Source organism: Macaca thibetana, chromosome 6 (assembly GCF_024542745.1).
Source record: "Macaca thibetana thibetana isolate TM-01 chromosome 6, ASM2454274v1, whole genome shotgun sequence".
NCBI classification, from domain to species: domain Eukaryota; kingdom Metazoa; phylum Chordata; class Mammalia; order Primates; family Cercopithecidae; genus Macaca; species Macaca thibetana.
In genome coordinates, this window is record NC_065583.1 from 31,150,984 (window position 1) to 31,168,293 (window position 17,310).

At 50.8% G+C, this 17,310-nt stretch overlaps 1 protein-coding gene across 2 annotated transcripts; it reads left to right on the forward strand.

Moving 5' to 3' along the window:
• Window positions 1-5,402: 5,402 nt before the first annotated feature.
• CD74 (CD74 molecule) lies at window positions 5,403-16,524 on the forward strand. 2 transcript variants are annotated; one of them, XM_050793690.1, is made up of 9 exons: window positions 5,403-5,714; window positions 10,886-11,058; window positions 11,250-11,323; window positions 11,882-11,944; window positions 13,035-13,130; window positions 13,434-13,521; window positions 14,865-15,056; window positions 15,554-15,616; window positions 15,930-16,524. In XM_050793690.1, exons 1-9 carry the CDS (start codon window positions 5,590-5,592, stop codon window positions 15,938-15,940), a joined length of 885 nt encoding a protein of 294 aa, XP_050649647.1. In that variant the 5' UTR covers window positions 5,403-5,589; the 3' UTR covers window positions 15,941-16,524. The 2 variants fall into 2 exon arrangements, with proteins under 2 accessions (XP_050649647.1, XP_050649648.1); XM_050793691.1 differs by lacking the exon at window positions 14,865-15,056.
• Window positions 16,525-17,310: the final 786 nt, after the last annotated feature.

Consider the following 17,310-nt stretch of genomic DNA (forward strand, 5'->3'; position numbering starts at 1 on the left):
TTAGCAACCACTGCCCCTCCTTTCTTCCCCACAGCCCCCAGCAATCCCTAATCTGTATTTTGTTTCTATGGATTTGCCTATTTTGGGCATTTCTCATAAATGGAATCATACAATGTATGGCCTTTTGTGTCTGGCTTTATTCACTTGGCATAATGTTTTCAAGGTTCCTCCAGGTTGTTGTATGAATCAGTACTTCGTTATTTTTTAAAGTAACGGTTTTATTGCGTATTCATTCCTCTTTATGGCAGAATACTATTTCTTGGTATGGATACACCACATTTTGTTTACCCATTCATCAATTGAATATTTGGGTTGTTTCTACTTTTTTGATATTATGAATAATGGCTCTATTGCCCTATGAACATTCATTTGTGGGCAAATTTTTGTGTGGATATAAGACATCATTTGTCTGACTATGCAGAAAATAGCTTAATAAATATTTGAGCCAGGCACGGTGGCTCAAGCCTGTAATCTCAGCACTTTGGGAGTCCAAGGCGGGTGGATCACGAGGTCAGGAGATCGAGACCATGGTGAAACCCCGTCTCTACTAAAAAAAAAAAAAAAAAAAAAAAAAAAATTAGCCGGGTGCAGTGGTGGTCATCTGTAGTCCCAGCTACTCGGGAGGCTGAGGCTGGAGAATGGCGTGAACCCGGGAGGTGGAGCTTGCAGTGAGCCAAGATCGCGCCACTGCACTCCAGCCTGGGGTGACAGAGCGAGACTCCGCCTCAAAAAAAAAAAAAAAAAGAAAAAGAAAAAAAAGGTGGGACATCTTGAAGTGGGGGTCCACAGGTCATGGGTGGATTTAAAGATTTTCTCATTTGTCATTGGTTAAGGATATGAACCTTTGTCTAAACATTTGGGGTCAGAAAAAATGAATGTTAGCTCTGGCTTGTGTGCATGACCTCTTCCAGGCCCCTCAGAAAGAAATGTATTTATTTTTAATTTTTAAAATTTATTATTTGTTGAGACAGGGGCTCACTTTGTCACCCAGACTGGAGTTTAGTGGAGCAATCAGTGCTCACTGCAGCCTCAAACTCCTGGGCTCAAGTGATCCTTCTGCCTCAGTCTCCCATCTAGCTGGGACTACAGATGTGTGCTGCCACACCTGGCTAATTAAATTTTGTTTTGTTTTGTTTTTGTAGAAATGAATGTCGTGCTTTGTTGCCCAGGCTGGTCTTGAACTTTCTGGCCTCAAGCAATCCTTCCACCTTGGCCTCCCAAAGTGCTAAGATTACAGGTGTGAGAGGAAGAAATTTAGTGCAAAGACTGGTGGTTAGAGTTTATTCCTCTGCTCCCCCTTGTCTGAGATCTATGTGCCAGTGGATCTGTTTGGTGGCGGTCTGGGTTTATGAAAAGCAATGCAGGGACATAAGTTAAGATGTTATCTTTAGTTTTTATAGGGAGCCAAATACCCCGTGTTTCTAACTGTTTTGGCTACTGTCTTAAGTTAGTATTACATTTTTGTTTATCAGCTTGCTCATTTACTTCTTGAGGCTAGCTAGGTGCCTGAAATACTTTTGAAGAAACTTAAGTTTCTTTTTCTTTTCTGTTCTTTTTTCTTTTCTCTTTAGAGGTGGTCTTACTCTGTCACCCAAGCTGCAGTACAGTGGCATCACCGCACCTCACTGCAGCCTGGACACTCAAGCCTCCAGGGATCCTCCTGCCTCAGCCTCCTGAGTAGCTGGGACTACAGGCACATGCTACCACGCCTGGCTAATTTTAGAAAAATTTTTGTGGAGACGGGGTCTCACTATGTTGCCCAGGCTGGTCTTGAACTCTGGCCTCAAGCGATCCTCCCACCCTGGACCTGCTAAGGTGTTGGTATTACAGGTGTGAGCCACCATTTCTGGCCTATGTTTTTCTCTATTTTTATGTTGGTGGGGTGCTTGGCCAGCCCCTAAGAAGGTCCCCTGCTCTGTCTCACAGCTATTTGAAACTGTATATTATTGTTAACTATAGCCATCCCACAGGGGTATAGAACAAACTTAGCCCTTCTATTTAGGTGCAATTTTGTATCCTTTTGCATCCCCATCCCTCCCTTCCCCCTACCCTTCGCAGCCTCTAGTATCCTCTGTTCTACTTTTCACTTCTATAAGTTGAACTTATTTTAGCTTCCACATATGAGTTAGAACATTCTGTGTTTAACTTTCTGTTCCTGGCTTATTTCACTTACAAAATGTCTCCCGTTCCATCCAGTTTCATATCTTCAGCATCTTCTATGGTGCGAGGCTCTGGCTAAATGCTTATTTAGTCTAACAGCTCTGCAAGGCTAGTATTACCATCCCTACATTACAAAGCAGAAAGCAAAATCAGAAAGGTTGAGGGGCCAGGCATGGTGGCTCATGCCTGTAATCCCAGCACTTTGGGAGGCTGAGGCGGGTGGATCACGAGGTCAGGAGATCAAGACCATCCTGGCTAACACAGTGAAACACCGTCTCTACTAAAAATACAAAAAATTAGCCGGGGTGGTGCGGGCACCCGTAGTCCCAGCTACTCAGGAGGCTGAGGCAGGAGGATGGTGTGAATCCGGGAGGTGGAGCTTGCAGTGAGCCGAGATTGCGTCACTGTACTCCAGCCTGGGCAACAGAGCAAGACTCCGTCTTTTAAAAAAAAAAAAAGAAAGAAAGAAAGGTTGAGGGACTGGCTCAGGGACTCACATGCCTAGGATGTTTCTGACTTGGGATTTGAACTCAGGTCTGGCCACGTCAAAGGCCATGTCTACTCTTCTCTCTCCTCCCAAAATACATATACTATCTCCTTTGACTCTTGAAATCCAAGTTTCATTGAACCTTCAAACCACAAAGTCTTAATTTACAAAAAAAATCTATTAATGCAAATTGTAAAGCACACGCAATACATAAAGATTAATAAAACAAATACGGCATATGAAAGGAAACTTGTTTTGTTACACTCACAGCACTTCTGACACCAAATGTGTGGATTTTTTCTACACCAAAAACCAATGTTCTAACTCTCTGGACACTAGCTGGGCATCCTACAATTCAATTCCATTCAGACACTATGTACCTGGAGTTAGCATCTGAATCCATAGGTTGAGGGCTCAGTCAGACAAGACTCATCCACTCTAGATGCCAGTCCTAAGTCCCGGGCCTCCAGTACTTCTGATGACTTGGCTACAAATTGGGAGTTCCCACAACTCCCTCTTCGTACTTGACAAATGGCTATAATGGCTCACAGAACCGAGAAGCACTTTACTTACTATTACCAGTTTATTATAAAGGATACAGATGAGCAGCTGATGAAGAGGTCCATAGCGCACGGCGTGCGGGAGGGGTCCCGAACACAGGGGCCTCTCTGTCCCTGTCCTTGTGGAGTTGGGGTGCACCACCCTCCTGGCATATGGATGTGTTCGTCTACTTGAAAGCTCTCCAAACCTAGTTGTTTGGGATTTTATGCAAGTTCCATTATGTAGACATGGTTGCTTACATCACGGATTGAGCTCAACCTCCAACCTCTCTCTCCTCTCTGGAAGTCGGGGTGGGGTGGGTGGGGGTGAGGTCTGAAAGTCCCAACCCTCTCCTCACATGGCACCCAGCCCCCATCTGAAGCAATCTAGGGCCTTTCAGTCACCAGCATTTCCTGAATATATAAAAAAAGACATTGTTCTCACTCTGGGGATACTTTATTTTTGAGACGGAGTCTCGCTCTGTTGCCCAGGCTGAAGTGCAGTGGCGCCATCTCACACCTCCGCCTCCAGGGTTCAAGCGATTCTCCTGCCTCAATTTCTTGAGTAGCTGCAACTACAGGCACACACCAACATGTCCGGCTAATTTTTGTGTTTTTAGTAGCGGGCTTTCACTATGTTGGCCAGGCTGGTCTCGAGCTCCTGACCTTGTGATACACCCGCCTCGACCTCCCAAAGTGCTGGGATTACAGGCGTAAGCCACCATGTCTGGACTTTTTTTTGTTTGTTTGCTTGTTTCTGTTTTTGAGACAGAGTCTTGCTCTGTCACCCAGGCTGGAGTGCAGTCGTGCGTTCTGGGCTCACTGCAGCCTCCGCATCCCAGGTTCAAGCAATTCCCCTGCCTCAGCCTCCCAAGTAGCTGGGATTACAGGCATGTGCCACCACACCTGGCTAATTTTTATATTTTTTGTAGAGACAGGGTTTCACCACGTTGACCAGGCAAGTCTCGAACTCCTGATCTCAAGTGATCTTCCCCCCTCAGCCTCCTAAAGTGCTGGGATTACAGGTGTGAGCCACCACACCCAGCCTTATTCTGGAGATTCTATGGTTCTTAGTGGTCCTTGCGTCAGGAACCAGGGACAGAGACCAGAGACGTTTTTCACTATGTCACAGAGCAGGAGCCTTGTCAACACAGTCCCATCCCCCCAGGCACCCTTTCCCAGGCCCTCTTGCCTCCCAGCACAGGCCCCCATTCTCCTGGATCTGAACCACACAAGGAGGCAGAAGGGTAGAGTGGTTAAAAATGCAGGCTCCACCACTTTCTGGAGATGCGATCCTGGACAACAGCCCCCGTGTCCCTATCTGTAAATGGAGATGATGAAACCCTCCTCAAAGCGCCTCCGTAAAGATCACAGGAAACAAAGCATGGACAACGCGCCTGGCACGAAGGAAGCCTTAGTAAGTGGAGGCAAGTCTGAGTGCCGGAGCCTTAAAACCATGGACTGTCAGGTTTGAAGGAAACCCAAATATTCCTCTTTAAAGCCCTGCGGATTTTAGTTAAAGGTAAAAGGTTAAAACCCAGGAGTACCCTCTGCCCCTCCTCTCTGCCTTGATCAGTTCAGAAGCAGAGCTCACAGGATCCTGGATCAGACTTGACTCTTTCCACACATTTATCTTCCTACACTTCCAGCCCTTTGGAACCCTGAAGATACCCTCTTCTCTGTCCTGTCACTCTATGGGACTTATGGCTCTTTGTTAAAATACTATTTAAGCAAGGCCCCTAAACCACTGCCTTGAGAGAGAAATACTTCTCAACTGAGGCCGCTACTGCATAATGGGTTCAGAACGTGTTAATAAACTTTGGCTGATTTTTCTTTTGTTAACTTGACTTTTGTTTTCAGGGGAGTATCTCAACTTAAGAACCTAAACAGGGAAAGAAAAGAAATGTTTTCACCCCTGCAGGTAGTCCAAACTTCCTCCCGCATGTTTGAGACGACATAACGACATAACGGAGGCCAGAGAAGAGGACTTGTCTGAGCTCACTGAAGGTGCACAGCCCCTTTCGGCACCCACTCATCTGTGGGAGAGAAGGGGAGACAAACAAAGGTGTCTTCTGATTCAAAGTGCTTTCCTGTCTAGGGAGTGGACATATGCCTGTTTCTTCAAACATTCAAAGAGCCTTATGAATCCAAAGGCCTGCCCAGAAACAAGTGATGAGGGCCCTGGGCAGCCAATGGGATCGTGCTGGCCTTTCTACCTGCCTGGGGAGCCCCCCCGCCCCACATCCTGCCCCTCAAAAGGCAGCTTCACCAAAGTGGGGTATTTCCAGCCTTTGTAGCTTTCACTTCCACATCTACCAAGTGGGCGGAGTGGCCTCCTGTGGACGAATCAGATTCCTCTCCAGCACCAACTTTAAGAGGTGAGCCAGGGGTTCAGGGTCCCAGATGTACAGGAGCAGCAGGAGGAGCTGTCAGGAAGATCAGAAGCCAGTCATGGATGACCAGCGCGACCTGATCTCCAACAATGAGCAACTGCCCATGCTGGGCCGGCGCCCTGGAACCCCGGAGAGGTACGTGTGAGCACCAGGAAAGGGCACACAAATCCTGGACTGCAGAGCTGTGCGCATGTGCTGGGAAGAAGCACTGGCCGGGAGTCACAGGAAAGAGGGATTCAGGCTCTGACTCTAACATTGACTTTTTGGGTGATTTTGAGCAAGTCTTTGGCCTGCTTTGGGCTCCGGCTCCCTCTCTTGTCAAATGAAGGGGTTCCTTTAAGAGCAGGAGTTTGTAACTTTCCTTGCATCAGACCCCCTCCTTCTGAAAAGCAGAAGAGAGCCTGGGTTCTCTCCCTAGAGTTTCACATGCTATCCAGGGGCTTTGAGACCCCACTGAAGCTGGGCCGTGAATGCTAGGTTAAAGGTCTTGGACCAGGCTGCACGTGGCGGCTCTCGCCTGTAATCCCAGCACTTTGGGAGGTTAAGGCAGGCAGATTAGCTGAGGCCAGGAGTTCGAGACCAGCCTGGCCAACATGTTGAAACCCCGTCTCTACTAAAAATACAAAAATTAGCCAGGCATGGTGGTATACACCTGTAGTCCCAGCTACTTGGGACGTTGAGGCATGAGAATTACTTGAACCCGGGAGGCAGAGGTTGCAGTGAGCCAAGATCGTGCCACTGTACCCCACCCTGGGCAACAGAGTGACACTCTGTCTCAAAAAAATAAATAAATAAAATAAAATAAAATAAAATAAAAATAAAGACCTTGGACCAGATTTTGAAAATGTTCAAGATCCCAGTGGAGAAACAGAGTTTCTAAAAGAGGATGGTAGAAGCAGTTCTTCACAGAGGATTTCCCTCCTAATTACCACAGATCAGGGGAATGATAGTTGCAGGTGTCTACAGAGTAGATGGAGACGTTCTGCCATCACAGGAGGGATTGTGAGATGTTGGGGGCAGGCAAGAAAGGAGGGATAGGCTTTGGTCAAATTTCTGGAGGGGGCTCAGGGTTGATCAGGGTCATATCCTTGCCTGTGCCCCTCTCCCTTGCAGCCAGAGGCCAGCACAGCCATCCAGAGGACCCCAGGCCCCACTTCCCAGCCCCAAAATAGCCTCACCCATGTGTTTCCCTCAAAAAGAGCTAGAAGGCTGTTACCCCAATGGCCCTGCTACTCCAATCTTCAAAAAGTAATTTGCAATCTACAGGGACTTACAGCTAGGTGTGATGTCAGCTGTTGCCAGGCAGAAAGGGATTTGGGAGAGCCCTGCAGAGATGTTATGACAAGCTATGTTCTGGGGAACAAGGTCACCCACTGCAGACCATTAGAGCTGTGGCCTGTGAAAACCCCAGGGAATCCCATGGCAAGGAGAGCAGACTCTTTTGTGAGGAATGGATTCTGGTCTAGGCCACGCGTGACCTTGGATAAATCACTGCCTCTCCCTGAGTCTCAGTAATAATATAATAGCCACAATAGTTCTCATCCACTGTGTACCTGTCACCAGGCCTCAGCCACTGTTAGTTAGTACTATGATTATTTGCGGGACACATATGTAAGGGCTAAACTCAATTTTAATTCTTACAGTCACCCTATGAATCAGGTACTTTTGTTGTCCCTTTTTACAGAAGAGGAAATTGAGGCTCACATTGGTAAGTGACTTACCCGAGAAATCATAGCTAGTGAGTGGTTGGAGGCAGAATTTGAACCGGGACTAGTCTGACATCAAAGTGTGAGCTCACTCCTCCATCTGGCCCCCTTTCAGAGGTGCATTTTGTGGGGAGGGGAGGTGGGACCCCTCTGAGCTCCAACCACTCAGTGATTTACAGACCCAGTTGGGCTCAGTGTTCAGAGTGCATGTCCCCTTGTCTAATCCTTGCCTAGTTTTCCCTTTATTCAGTTACTGCTTCTAAAGCTGGCCATGTGTGCTTAGGCCATTCCAGACTGGAGCCTGTTTTGGAGGCTTTTCTGAATGCTTCTGCCTGGCAACATCTGTGTCATGATTCCTGCTAGCTCTGGTTGGCTCCTGACTTTGGCTTTTATTTTTATTTTATTTTTTTTTTAAATTGCAGAAGAAGGTAGTATAAATGAGGAAATAAAGAGGGGGGTGACAAGAGTTGGCACTCTACCAGAACCAGGGGACAGGCGTTCAAGATGCATAAAGAGGAAGAAAAGCAGATGCTAAACTTAACTACAAACTCCCTGAGAATCGCACTGAGTGTAATTTATTTATAGAGTGCTAACAATGTGCTAGGTGTGGAGCCAAAAGCTTTACCCTCATCATCTTATTGAACGTAACAGCCTTGGAGCAGATGTTTTACCCGATTTTACTCACACAGAGGGTAAAGCAACTTAGATGGTCCCAGAACTAATGGACTCCAGAGCCAGGATTCCAATCCAGGTTATGTGGTCTCGTCTTCAGGGTGAATCTCTAGATTCTTAGGCCTCCTGAGGAACTGTGGGGCAGACAGGGGAAGGTACTTTCCCATGTCGCGTGTGGGAGGTAGAGCTGGGGCTAGAATTGGGTGTGGGGTTGCAGAAGCACTAAGCAGGTGGAGGATCAGGCTGGAGAGCCTGAACCCAGGCCAGGCTACCCCTGTTCCTTGGTAAGGCCAAGAAGTAGAATTTGTTTTCCCTTCCTGTCTGGTTTCCCCACTTTCCCCCCGTGTCGGGTTTTTGCTATTTCCTTCTAGAATAACTCTCCCTTGGGCGGGGCCTTACCCCAGAAAGCACAGACTGACACGCAGCAAGCCAATGAGAATGAGCCAGTCTGTGATGTCATCAGTTACTAGGCAGAAGGGACTCCTGGAGCTTCCTAAACCATCCTTGCTGGTTGCTGGAGTAGGCAGGGTGCAGCCTCATCCTGGCAGTCCGCAATGGGTCTGTCTTAGTCCATTTTGTGCCGCTTTAACAGAATACAACAGACTGTGTAATTTACAAAAAAAAAAAACACCCAGAAATTTATTTCTCACAGTTCTGGAGCGGCTTTCTTTTTTTTGTTTTTGTTTTGTTATGTTTTTTGAGACAGAGTCTCACTCTATCCCCCAGGATGGAGTGCACTGGCACAATCTCAGCTCACTTTATATACACACACACACACACACACACACACACACACACACACACACACACACATATATATATTTATTTTTCTTTTTTGAGATGGAATCTCACTCTGTTGCCCAGGCTGGAGTGCAATGACATGATCTCAGCTCACTGCAACCTCCACCTTCCAGGTTCAAGTGATTCTCCTGCCTCAGCCTCCCGAGTAGCTGGGATTACAGGTGCTCACCACCATGCCCGGCTAATTTTTGTATTTTTGGTAGAGACGGGGTTTCACCAATGTTGGTCAGGCTGGCCTGGAACTCCTGTCCTCAGGTGATCCACCCGCCTTGGCCTCCCAAAGTGCTGAGATTACAGGTGTGAGCCACCGCACCTGGCCCACGCCCAGCTAACTTTTGTATTTTTAGTAGAGTCAGGGTTTCACCACGTTGGCCAGGCTGGTCTCGAACTCCTGACCTCTGGTGATCTGCTTGTCTCTGCCTCCTAAAGTGGGATTACAGGTGTGAGCCACCGCACCCGGCCTAGCTTGCTTGCCTTCTTTCCTTCCCTTCCTCCCTCCCTCTTTCTTTTCTTTTTTTTCTTTTCTTTTCTTTGAGGCAGAGTCTCCTTCTGTCACCCAGGCTGGAGTGCAGTGGCGCGATCTCAGCTCACTGCAACCTCCGCCTCCCGGGTTCAAGTAATTCTGCCACCTCAGCCTCCCGACTAGCTGGGACTAGAGGTGCACACCACCATGCCTGGCTAAGTTTTTTGTATTTTTTGTAGACAGGATTTCGCCATGTTGGCCAGACTGGTCTTGAACTCCTGGCCTCAAGTGATCCACCCACCTCGGCCTCCCAAAGTGCTGGAATTACAGGCATGAGTCACCACGCCCAGCCTGGTGAGGGGCTTCCTTGATGTGTCCTCACATGGTGGAAGGCAGAAGGGCAAGAGAGAACCAACTCCTTCTGTCAAGCCCTCTTACAGGGCACCTAATCCCATTCATGAGGGAGAAGACCTTGTGGCCGGATCACCTCCCAACACCTTCATGTTGGCAACACCTAGACTAGGGTCCTAGTAGTCCCAGCCCTGGGGTCGTCAAAGAACAGATCAGAAACTCCCAGGGTGCAGGGGCAGGATCCTTACATCCCCTGTAGGGTAACATATGCATGCACCCCCAAAATCGCATCCAAGGCCCACAGATACAAGGGCTCGCTGAGGTCTGAGGGTCTGGATGGTGAGTCTAGGGAGCATGAGAAATTCATCCAGGCCACACAGGCTTAGGCACCTATACTCCTGCCCATTCCCTGCAGGGTGGATATTACCATTTGAAATACTTTGGCCCTTGTATTGAGTTCTTGCTTAAAAGAAGAAACCCGCCAAATTCTAGAATCGCAGAGGTGGGGGCACCTATGTGACAAATGAGGGAACAGAGGCACAGAGACTGGCAGGGACATGCTCAAAGACATGGAGAGCCTGGGCAGAGGATGGTCCGAGAGTGGGTGGTGCCTGGCCCTGCTTCAGCCTGACATTGTCCAAGGCTCCCCGAACCCACTCCTAAAATGGCCAGGCCCCACTTCTTCTCAGGTGGGCCACATTTTCTGCTGTCCTGGTCCCACTTCCTTTCCTTTTCTCCTTAAATCTGATTTCACTGTGAGGGTGGGAGGTTGGGCAGAGGGGTGAAAACTCCCTTGCCTTTACTTGGTAAGCACATACAATCTTTTTTGTTGTTGTTGATTAAAACAAATAACATACTTGGTTGATCCTGCCAGCAGAAAAAAAAAAACCAAAACAAAAACCAAACCCATTCCCCTTGAGGGCAGCCCTGATCCTCGGGAGATCTGCATGGCAAAGGGACCCTGGGGAGAACCCCCCACCTCAACCTGTCATCGCACAGGCAGGACACCAAGGTCCAGAGAGGACAAGGAGCATGCCTCTTTGCTCTTCTTTGTTCAAGTCAGGCCCGTGGCAGCTGCAGGGTCTCTGCCAGGGAGGACTTCAGGCACATCGATGGTTGGAAGGAGGGGCAGGGCGAGGTCTTCAAGCTGCATTTCCATAGCCAGCTTATTGTTTGTGCTTCAAGTGCATGGTTTGTTAGGGGTTGCTTAGGGGGCTGATGGAGATGGGGGTATACATTTCCCCATTCCTAGCCAGCCCTTGGGGAGAACCACTGTGGATCCTCCTCTGACCTATCCTCCCCACCTCCCACAGCAAGTGCAGCCGCGGAGCCCTGTACACAGGCTTTTCCATCCTGGTGACTCTGCTTCTGGCTGGCCAGGCCACCACTGCCTACTTCCTGTACCAGCAGCAGGGCCGGCTGGACAAACTGACAGTCACCACCCAGAGCCTGCAGCTGGAGAACCTGCGCATGAAGCTTCCCAAGCGTGCGTGCACCCCTACGTCCTGACACCCCCCACCTCCCACTGTCGCTCACCTCAGAGACCCCCATCCCTGCACCCAGCTGGGTCCACTGTCCTCTCCCTCTGGTTTGGAATTCCAGCCCTTCCTCATCTGGGTCTGATACCCTCCTCCCTGGGCACCAGGGCCACACTTATCCTCGTTCCTGTCCCCACAGCTCCCAAGCCTGTGAGCAAGATGCGCATGGCAACCCCGCTGCTGATGCAGGCGCTACCCATGGGAGCCCAGGGGGTAAGGACAGCCCCAGGGTGGTGGGAGGGGCAAGGTTATCCTACCTGGATGGAGGACAGTGCCAAGGGAAGGGGCAGGGAGGAGAGCCCAGCTGGGGAGGGGTCCTGACTGCTGCGGGAGGCACAGTGCCTGTCTCAGGAAGAATAGGGCTCCCAGGTGTGGAGGGCACAGGTGAAGAGTCTCTTGGCGCCATCCCTGGGAGGAAGGCTCAGCCCTCTACAGTTTACAAAGTGCTTCTCATTTCCTATAGCATCTTACTGTCCTCTCCCATTCTCAAAGACCTTGCTATCATGCATTGACAGTATTTATATTCACAATACTGTGCTGTGGACAAAACCCTAGGCAGGAAAGCTTATGCCAGTTTGACCAATGAGGACATTGAGGCAGAAAGCTAAAGTGAGTTGCTAGAGCTCTCATGTTTGGAGGTGGCAGAGATGGAACCATTGACCAAGTGCCTGGGATTCCAGTCTCTTATCTAGATCCCAGCAACTGGCTCCTGCTCCACACCCCCTGCTCCAGGGACCAGCGCTGGTAACTTTCTGTTCCTTCCTCCCACAGCCCATGCAGAATGCCACCAAGTATGGCAACATGACGGAGGACCATGTGATGCACCTGCTCCAGGTGAGTGCAGGGAGCTAGCCGGGTGGCCTTGCCTGCCCACCCAGGACCCTGGCCAGGTCGAGCTCCAAGGCCTGTATACCTGGTTCATGGCAGATTTTCAACATGTACTCTCCGGATTACTGAATACAAGGGTGACCCTTAAATGTTATATGTAGTCCGGCCTCTCCGCATTTTTGAGATAAACAGGCTCGGCTGGGCGCAGTGGCTCATAACTGTAATCCCAGCACTTTGGGAGGCCGAGGCGGGTGGATCACCTGAGGTCAGGAGTTCGAGACCAGCCTGGCCAACATAGTGAAAGTCTATACTAAAAATACAAAAATTAGCCGGGCGTGGTGGCAGGCACCTGTAATCCCAGTTACTTGTAATCCCAGCTACTCAGGAGGTTAAGGCAGGAGAATCACTTTAATCCGGGAAGTGCAGTGAGTCGAGATCATCACACCATTGCACTCTAGCCTGGGTGACAGAGTGAGACTCCATCTCAAAAAAATAAAAATAAAAATAAAAAAGGAAACTGAGGCTCAAAGCTTGGAAGTGACTTGCTCAAGATACCCGTAGTTTTGGTTTTTCCTCCCCAAATTTGTACTGCGTGTCTATTCTGTGCCAGCACTGTGCAAGGCTCTGGGCCCACAGCGGGGAGCAATTGGACCAAGCTCCTGAAGCCGTGGGGATCCCAGGCTAGTGTGGGAGACAGACAAGTGACCAGGTGATGACAGAAGTGCAGGGGGCTTTGTGAAGAAAGAGGCAGAGGACTTGGCCTAGCTGGGGGCAGTCAAGGTTGGGTCCTCACCTTCTGGAGCAGGTGAGACCTGAAAGCTGAGCAGCCATCCACAGGGAGGACACTGGGGCTTGTTGGTAGAGCTTGCCTGGAGTCTGGAACTGGACTCGCAACCCTGCAGTCTTGTAGCTGAACAGCTGGATTGCCCTTACCCCTTCCCTCCCCTCCCAGCATGGCTGAAGTCCAGGGTTTAGGCTTGGTGCGGCTCTGGTCCATTCCTCAGAATGGAAGACCAAGGGAACATGGGCTACACATTTCACACTGCCTGCCAGGGAGCCCTTTTTGAACCATCCTTCCTGCTCTGCCACCCTGTAGAATGCTGACCCCCTGAAGGTGTACCCGCCGCTGATGGGGAGCTTCCCAGAGAACCTGAGACACCTTAAGAGCACCATGGAGACCTTGGACTGGAAGGTCAGCAGGTTTCCCTGCTTGGGAACTCTTTCCTCCAATGTCTAGGGCGGGGCTGGGAGAGGTGGGGTGAGGGTGGGCGGGGGAGGCCATTCTCAGGAAGCTGAAGGGGTTTCCCAGCACTTCCAAAACCTGGAGGCTGCAGTGCGTGGGGCTCAGCCCCATGGGCCTTTAAGAGGCTGCCGCTGGACCCGGGTGTCGGGGCCCTATTTGGCCCTGCATGTTTCTGTCCCCAGGGGCAAAGCCAGGCAGTGTAGGGGCTTGGTGGTGGCTATTGAACCTGACCTCCACCTCTATCCCTATTAGGTCTTTGAGAGCTGGATGCACCATTGGCTCTTGTTTGAAATGAGCAAGCACTCCTTGGAGCAAAAGCCCACTGAGGCTCCACCAAAAGGTACAGGGAGTCGGAGCTTTAGGGTGCGAGGGCTTCTCGACCCTCGGGGCTCTCCTGGAGCTGCTGAGGCCGGGGCCTCCAGCACTCCCTGGTCCCAGCGCCACGGAATCTCCCATCCTCTCAGCTCTCACTTCTCTCTCCTGTCTGTTCCTTCTTGGTTTGGCTGTCCCCCGCCCCCGACTCACCCCCATCTTGTGTAAGGGTTCCTAAGAGCCCACAGAGGCCTGTCACCACAGGGTACAGGTGACCTTTCTCATGGAGGATGGTACAGCACAGGGGGCCTGGGGCAGAACCCGCCTGAAACACCGCAGGAAGGAATCCTTGTAATGACCTTGCCCCAGCGCTGCCCACAACCCAATGAGGGCGCCAAGGTCACAGCTGCTGCCAAGAGAGCTCTGGGCATTTCCCATCTCATGGACAACGCAGACTAGGATGTTTTTAGCCCCAAAGCCAGAGTGCTGTTTCTATCCTGGTGCTGTCTCTAATTTGCTATGTAACTCTGGACAAGTTTTCTTCCCTCTGGGATTCAGGGTCTTGAAGTAGAAGGTCAAAGGGCCACCCTGGCCGGGGCCTCAGTTTCTGCATCAGATTCATAGAAGGCACCTTCCATGCTACCTCCAACAACTCCTAGCTGATGCTTAAACCCCTCTAAGACATCTCCAACACACGGTAACCCCCATTTCTCTGCTTGGGAACTCTCAGCAACAGGAAGCTTAGACTTACCAAGGAGCCCATCGCTTTTCTCTAGAATCAGAATCGAAGTGCAATTCCAAACTATAATGGTCTTTTTTTTTTTTTGAGATGGAGTCTGGCTCTGTCGCCCAGGCTGGAGTGCAGCGGTGCGATCTCAGCTCACTGCAACCTCAGCCTCCTGGGTTCGAGCAATTCTTCTGCCTCAGCCTCCCGAGTAGCTGGGATTACAGGCATGCACCACCACGCCCAGCTAATTTTTGTATTTTTAGTAGAGACGGGGTTTCACCATGTTGGCCAGGCTGGTCTCGAACTCCTGACCTCAAGTGACCCGCCCACCTCGCCTCCCAAAGTGCTGGGATTATAGGCATGAGCCACTGTGCCTGGCCCAAAACTGTAATGGGCTTTGAGTGTCAGAAGAAACCATCAACTTCTGAGGTGAATTGGACACATGGCCATTCACTTCCTTTTTGCTCTCAGACCTTGTTGGTCTAGGCCTCAGTTTTCCCATCCGTGTGATGGCTGGAGTGAGTAAAGCCACTTGGGAAGAAGGCATTAGGCCCACAGCAGTGGTGTGTGGGTCTCTAGCTCTGCTCAGACCCTGGTTCAGAGCTCACTCACTCACTGTGTCCTCATCATGCCTGTCGCTTCAGTACTGACCAAGTGCCAGGAAGAGGTCAGCCGCATCCCTGCTGTCCACCCGGGTTCATTCAGGCCCAAGTGCGACGAGAACGGCAACTATCTGCCGCTCCAGTGCTATGGGAGCACCGGCTATTGCTGGTGTGTCTTCCCCAACGGCACGGAGGTCCCCAACACCAGAAGCCGCGGGCACCAGAACTGCAGTGGTAAGCAGTCGCACTGTGCCAGTGTCAGAGGACCAGGAAGGACTAGGAAGGTTGAGGGGCAAGAGGTCCCCTCTGAAGCTCACGGGACCAGGACACCCGGGATGGCAGTTCCTGGGGGCAGTGACGTAGTCATGCATCCAGCCCCTTATCCATCCACCCATCTGTGTGTTCCTATTTGTCCATTTGTCATCTCTCCTCTTACATCCACTCATCTATTTGTTCACTTATCCGTCAGTCCTTTCATCTGTGAATTTCATGCATCCACGCACCATCCTTTAGCAAGGAGGAGTCCTACAGGCCCACCCATCTCATTTCATCACCCTCTTCTCACTCAAGCCCCCATTATACCTCTTCGTTGCTGCTTGCAGCTGTCCTTCCCTGGGCACCTGCTTTCCCAGGCACTAAGCCTGCGGCTAGGTGGGAAGCACTGCCCTCAGGTATCTTGGGTCAGGTAGGCTGCACTTCAAGTGACAAATGGACTTGCTGCTCCTTTGCAGAGTCACTGGAACTGGAGGACCCGTCTTCTGGGCTGGGTGTGACCAAGCAGGATCTGGGCCCAGGTAAAGGCCTTGCAGAGGGGCATCTGGTCACCAGCAGCTCATCCCCGGCGGGGTCAGCTCTTTTGTGGGCAGGTGAAGGAGTGTGATGCTGGGCCACTCTCCAACATCCCTGGGATGTCCATTTCACAGATGGAGGAACAGGGTTGGGGGGCTGTGGGGAATTATACAAATCCATGATGGTCATTACTTGGACCCAAGCAGGGGGCAGGGGAGGGTGGGCAGTCCTCAACGGCTCTGCAGGTCCAGGATGTTAGGAAGGGGCAGGGACAACAAATGCGTGACCCCAACCTCAACCTGCTGCTTCTTTCTCCAGTCCCCATGTGAGAGCAGCAGAGGCGGTCTTCCACATCCTGCCGGCCCCGCACAGCTACAGCTTTCTTGCTCCCTTCGGCCCCCAGCCCCTCCCCAATCTCCCACCCTGTACCTCATCCCATGAGACCCTGGTGCCTGGTTCTTCGTCACCCTTGGAAACGAAAAACCAAGTCGGAACAGCAGATAACAACACAGCAAGGCCCCGCTGCCCAACTCCATCTGTCAACAGGGGCGTGAGGTCCCAGGAGGTGGCCAAAAGCTAGACGGAACCCCATTCCTGACATCACGGCAGCCTCCAACACAAGGCTCTGAGATCTGGGCTTATGGACAAGGTGGGAAGGCACAGGAAGAAGGGATAACCCTACCCCCAGGCTGGACAGGCTGACTGTCCTTTCCCCTCTGGCCTTTGGCCTTGGCTTTTCTAGCCTATTTACCTGCACGCTGAGCCACTCTCTTCCCTTTCCCCAGCATCACTCCCCAAGGAAGAGCCAAGATTTTCCACCCATAATCCTTTCTGCTGACCCCTAGTTCCCTCTGCTCAGCCAAGCTTGTATCAGCTCTCAGGGCCATGGTTAAATAAAAGGTAGTAAGTAGAACACTCTGGCTCCTGGCTCTTCTGTTGGGATCTAGTTCATTTATCCTGAAGAGGTAACTAAAGATGCTAAATCCAGTCACTTAGGTGAGAGAATGCAGCCCAAGGAACCCAGAGATGCCTGGGGGGCCTGCAGTCTTTGGACACAGACATACTTGATAACATGTTTAACACACACGAACACTCTTTACTTCCAAAAAGAAATAGGCTCTTGCCTAGTTTAAGCACAAGCTCTTCTTGGTACAGCTTTCATTTTCCTATGTCCCCAATTTCATTTCTATACTAAGAACAGTGCGAATGTGATGACAGATGGCAACCGAAACAGGGCCTCCGTGTCAGGATGGACAGGAAGTAGGGGACTGTGGAAGACTGGGCGCCCATGCCCTACCTAAGGGGCTGACTGCTACTCAGCTCTATCTGGTTGCTGCCAGGAGGGAGCACAGCCCCCATTGCCAGATGTTGTCTTTTTAAGAGGAGCCAGAAATCAAGAACTGCCATGCAATCACCCCGTGTTTAATTTTGAAGTCTTGCTGTGGGTCAAACAAGACCCAATGAGGACACTACTCTGTAGTTCTGTTCTAGAGCAACATGCTTCAGAGGAGAGGCCAGATGGGGGAGGGTCTGGCCCCAGGCCCCGAGTCAAGGGTGCAGCTGAATGCCAACCTGGGTCTCTGACACCTCCAGCCGCGCATTCCTTTCCTGCACTGCCTCTGGCGGTTTCCAGCATGAGGCTAAAAGCTTTGGAGACATCTCCAGGACCCCTGGTGTTCCATAAGGCTCTGGGCCCAGG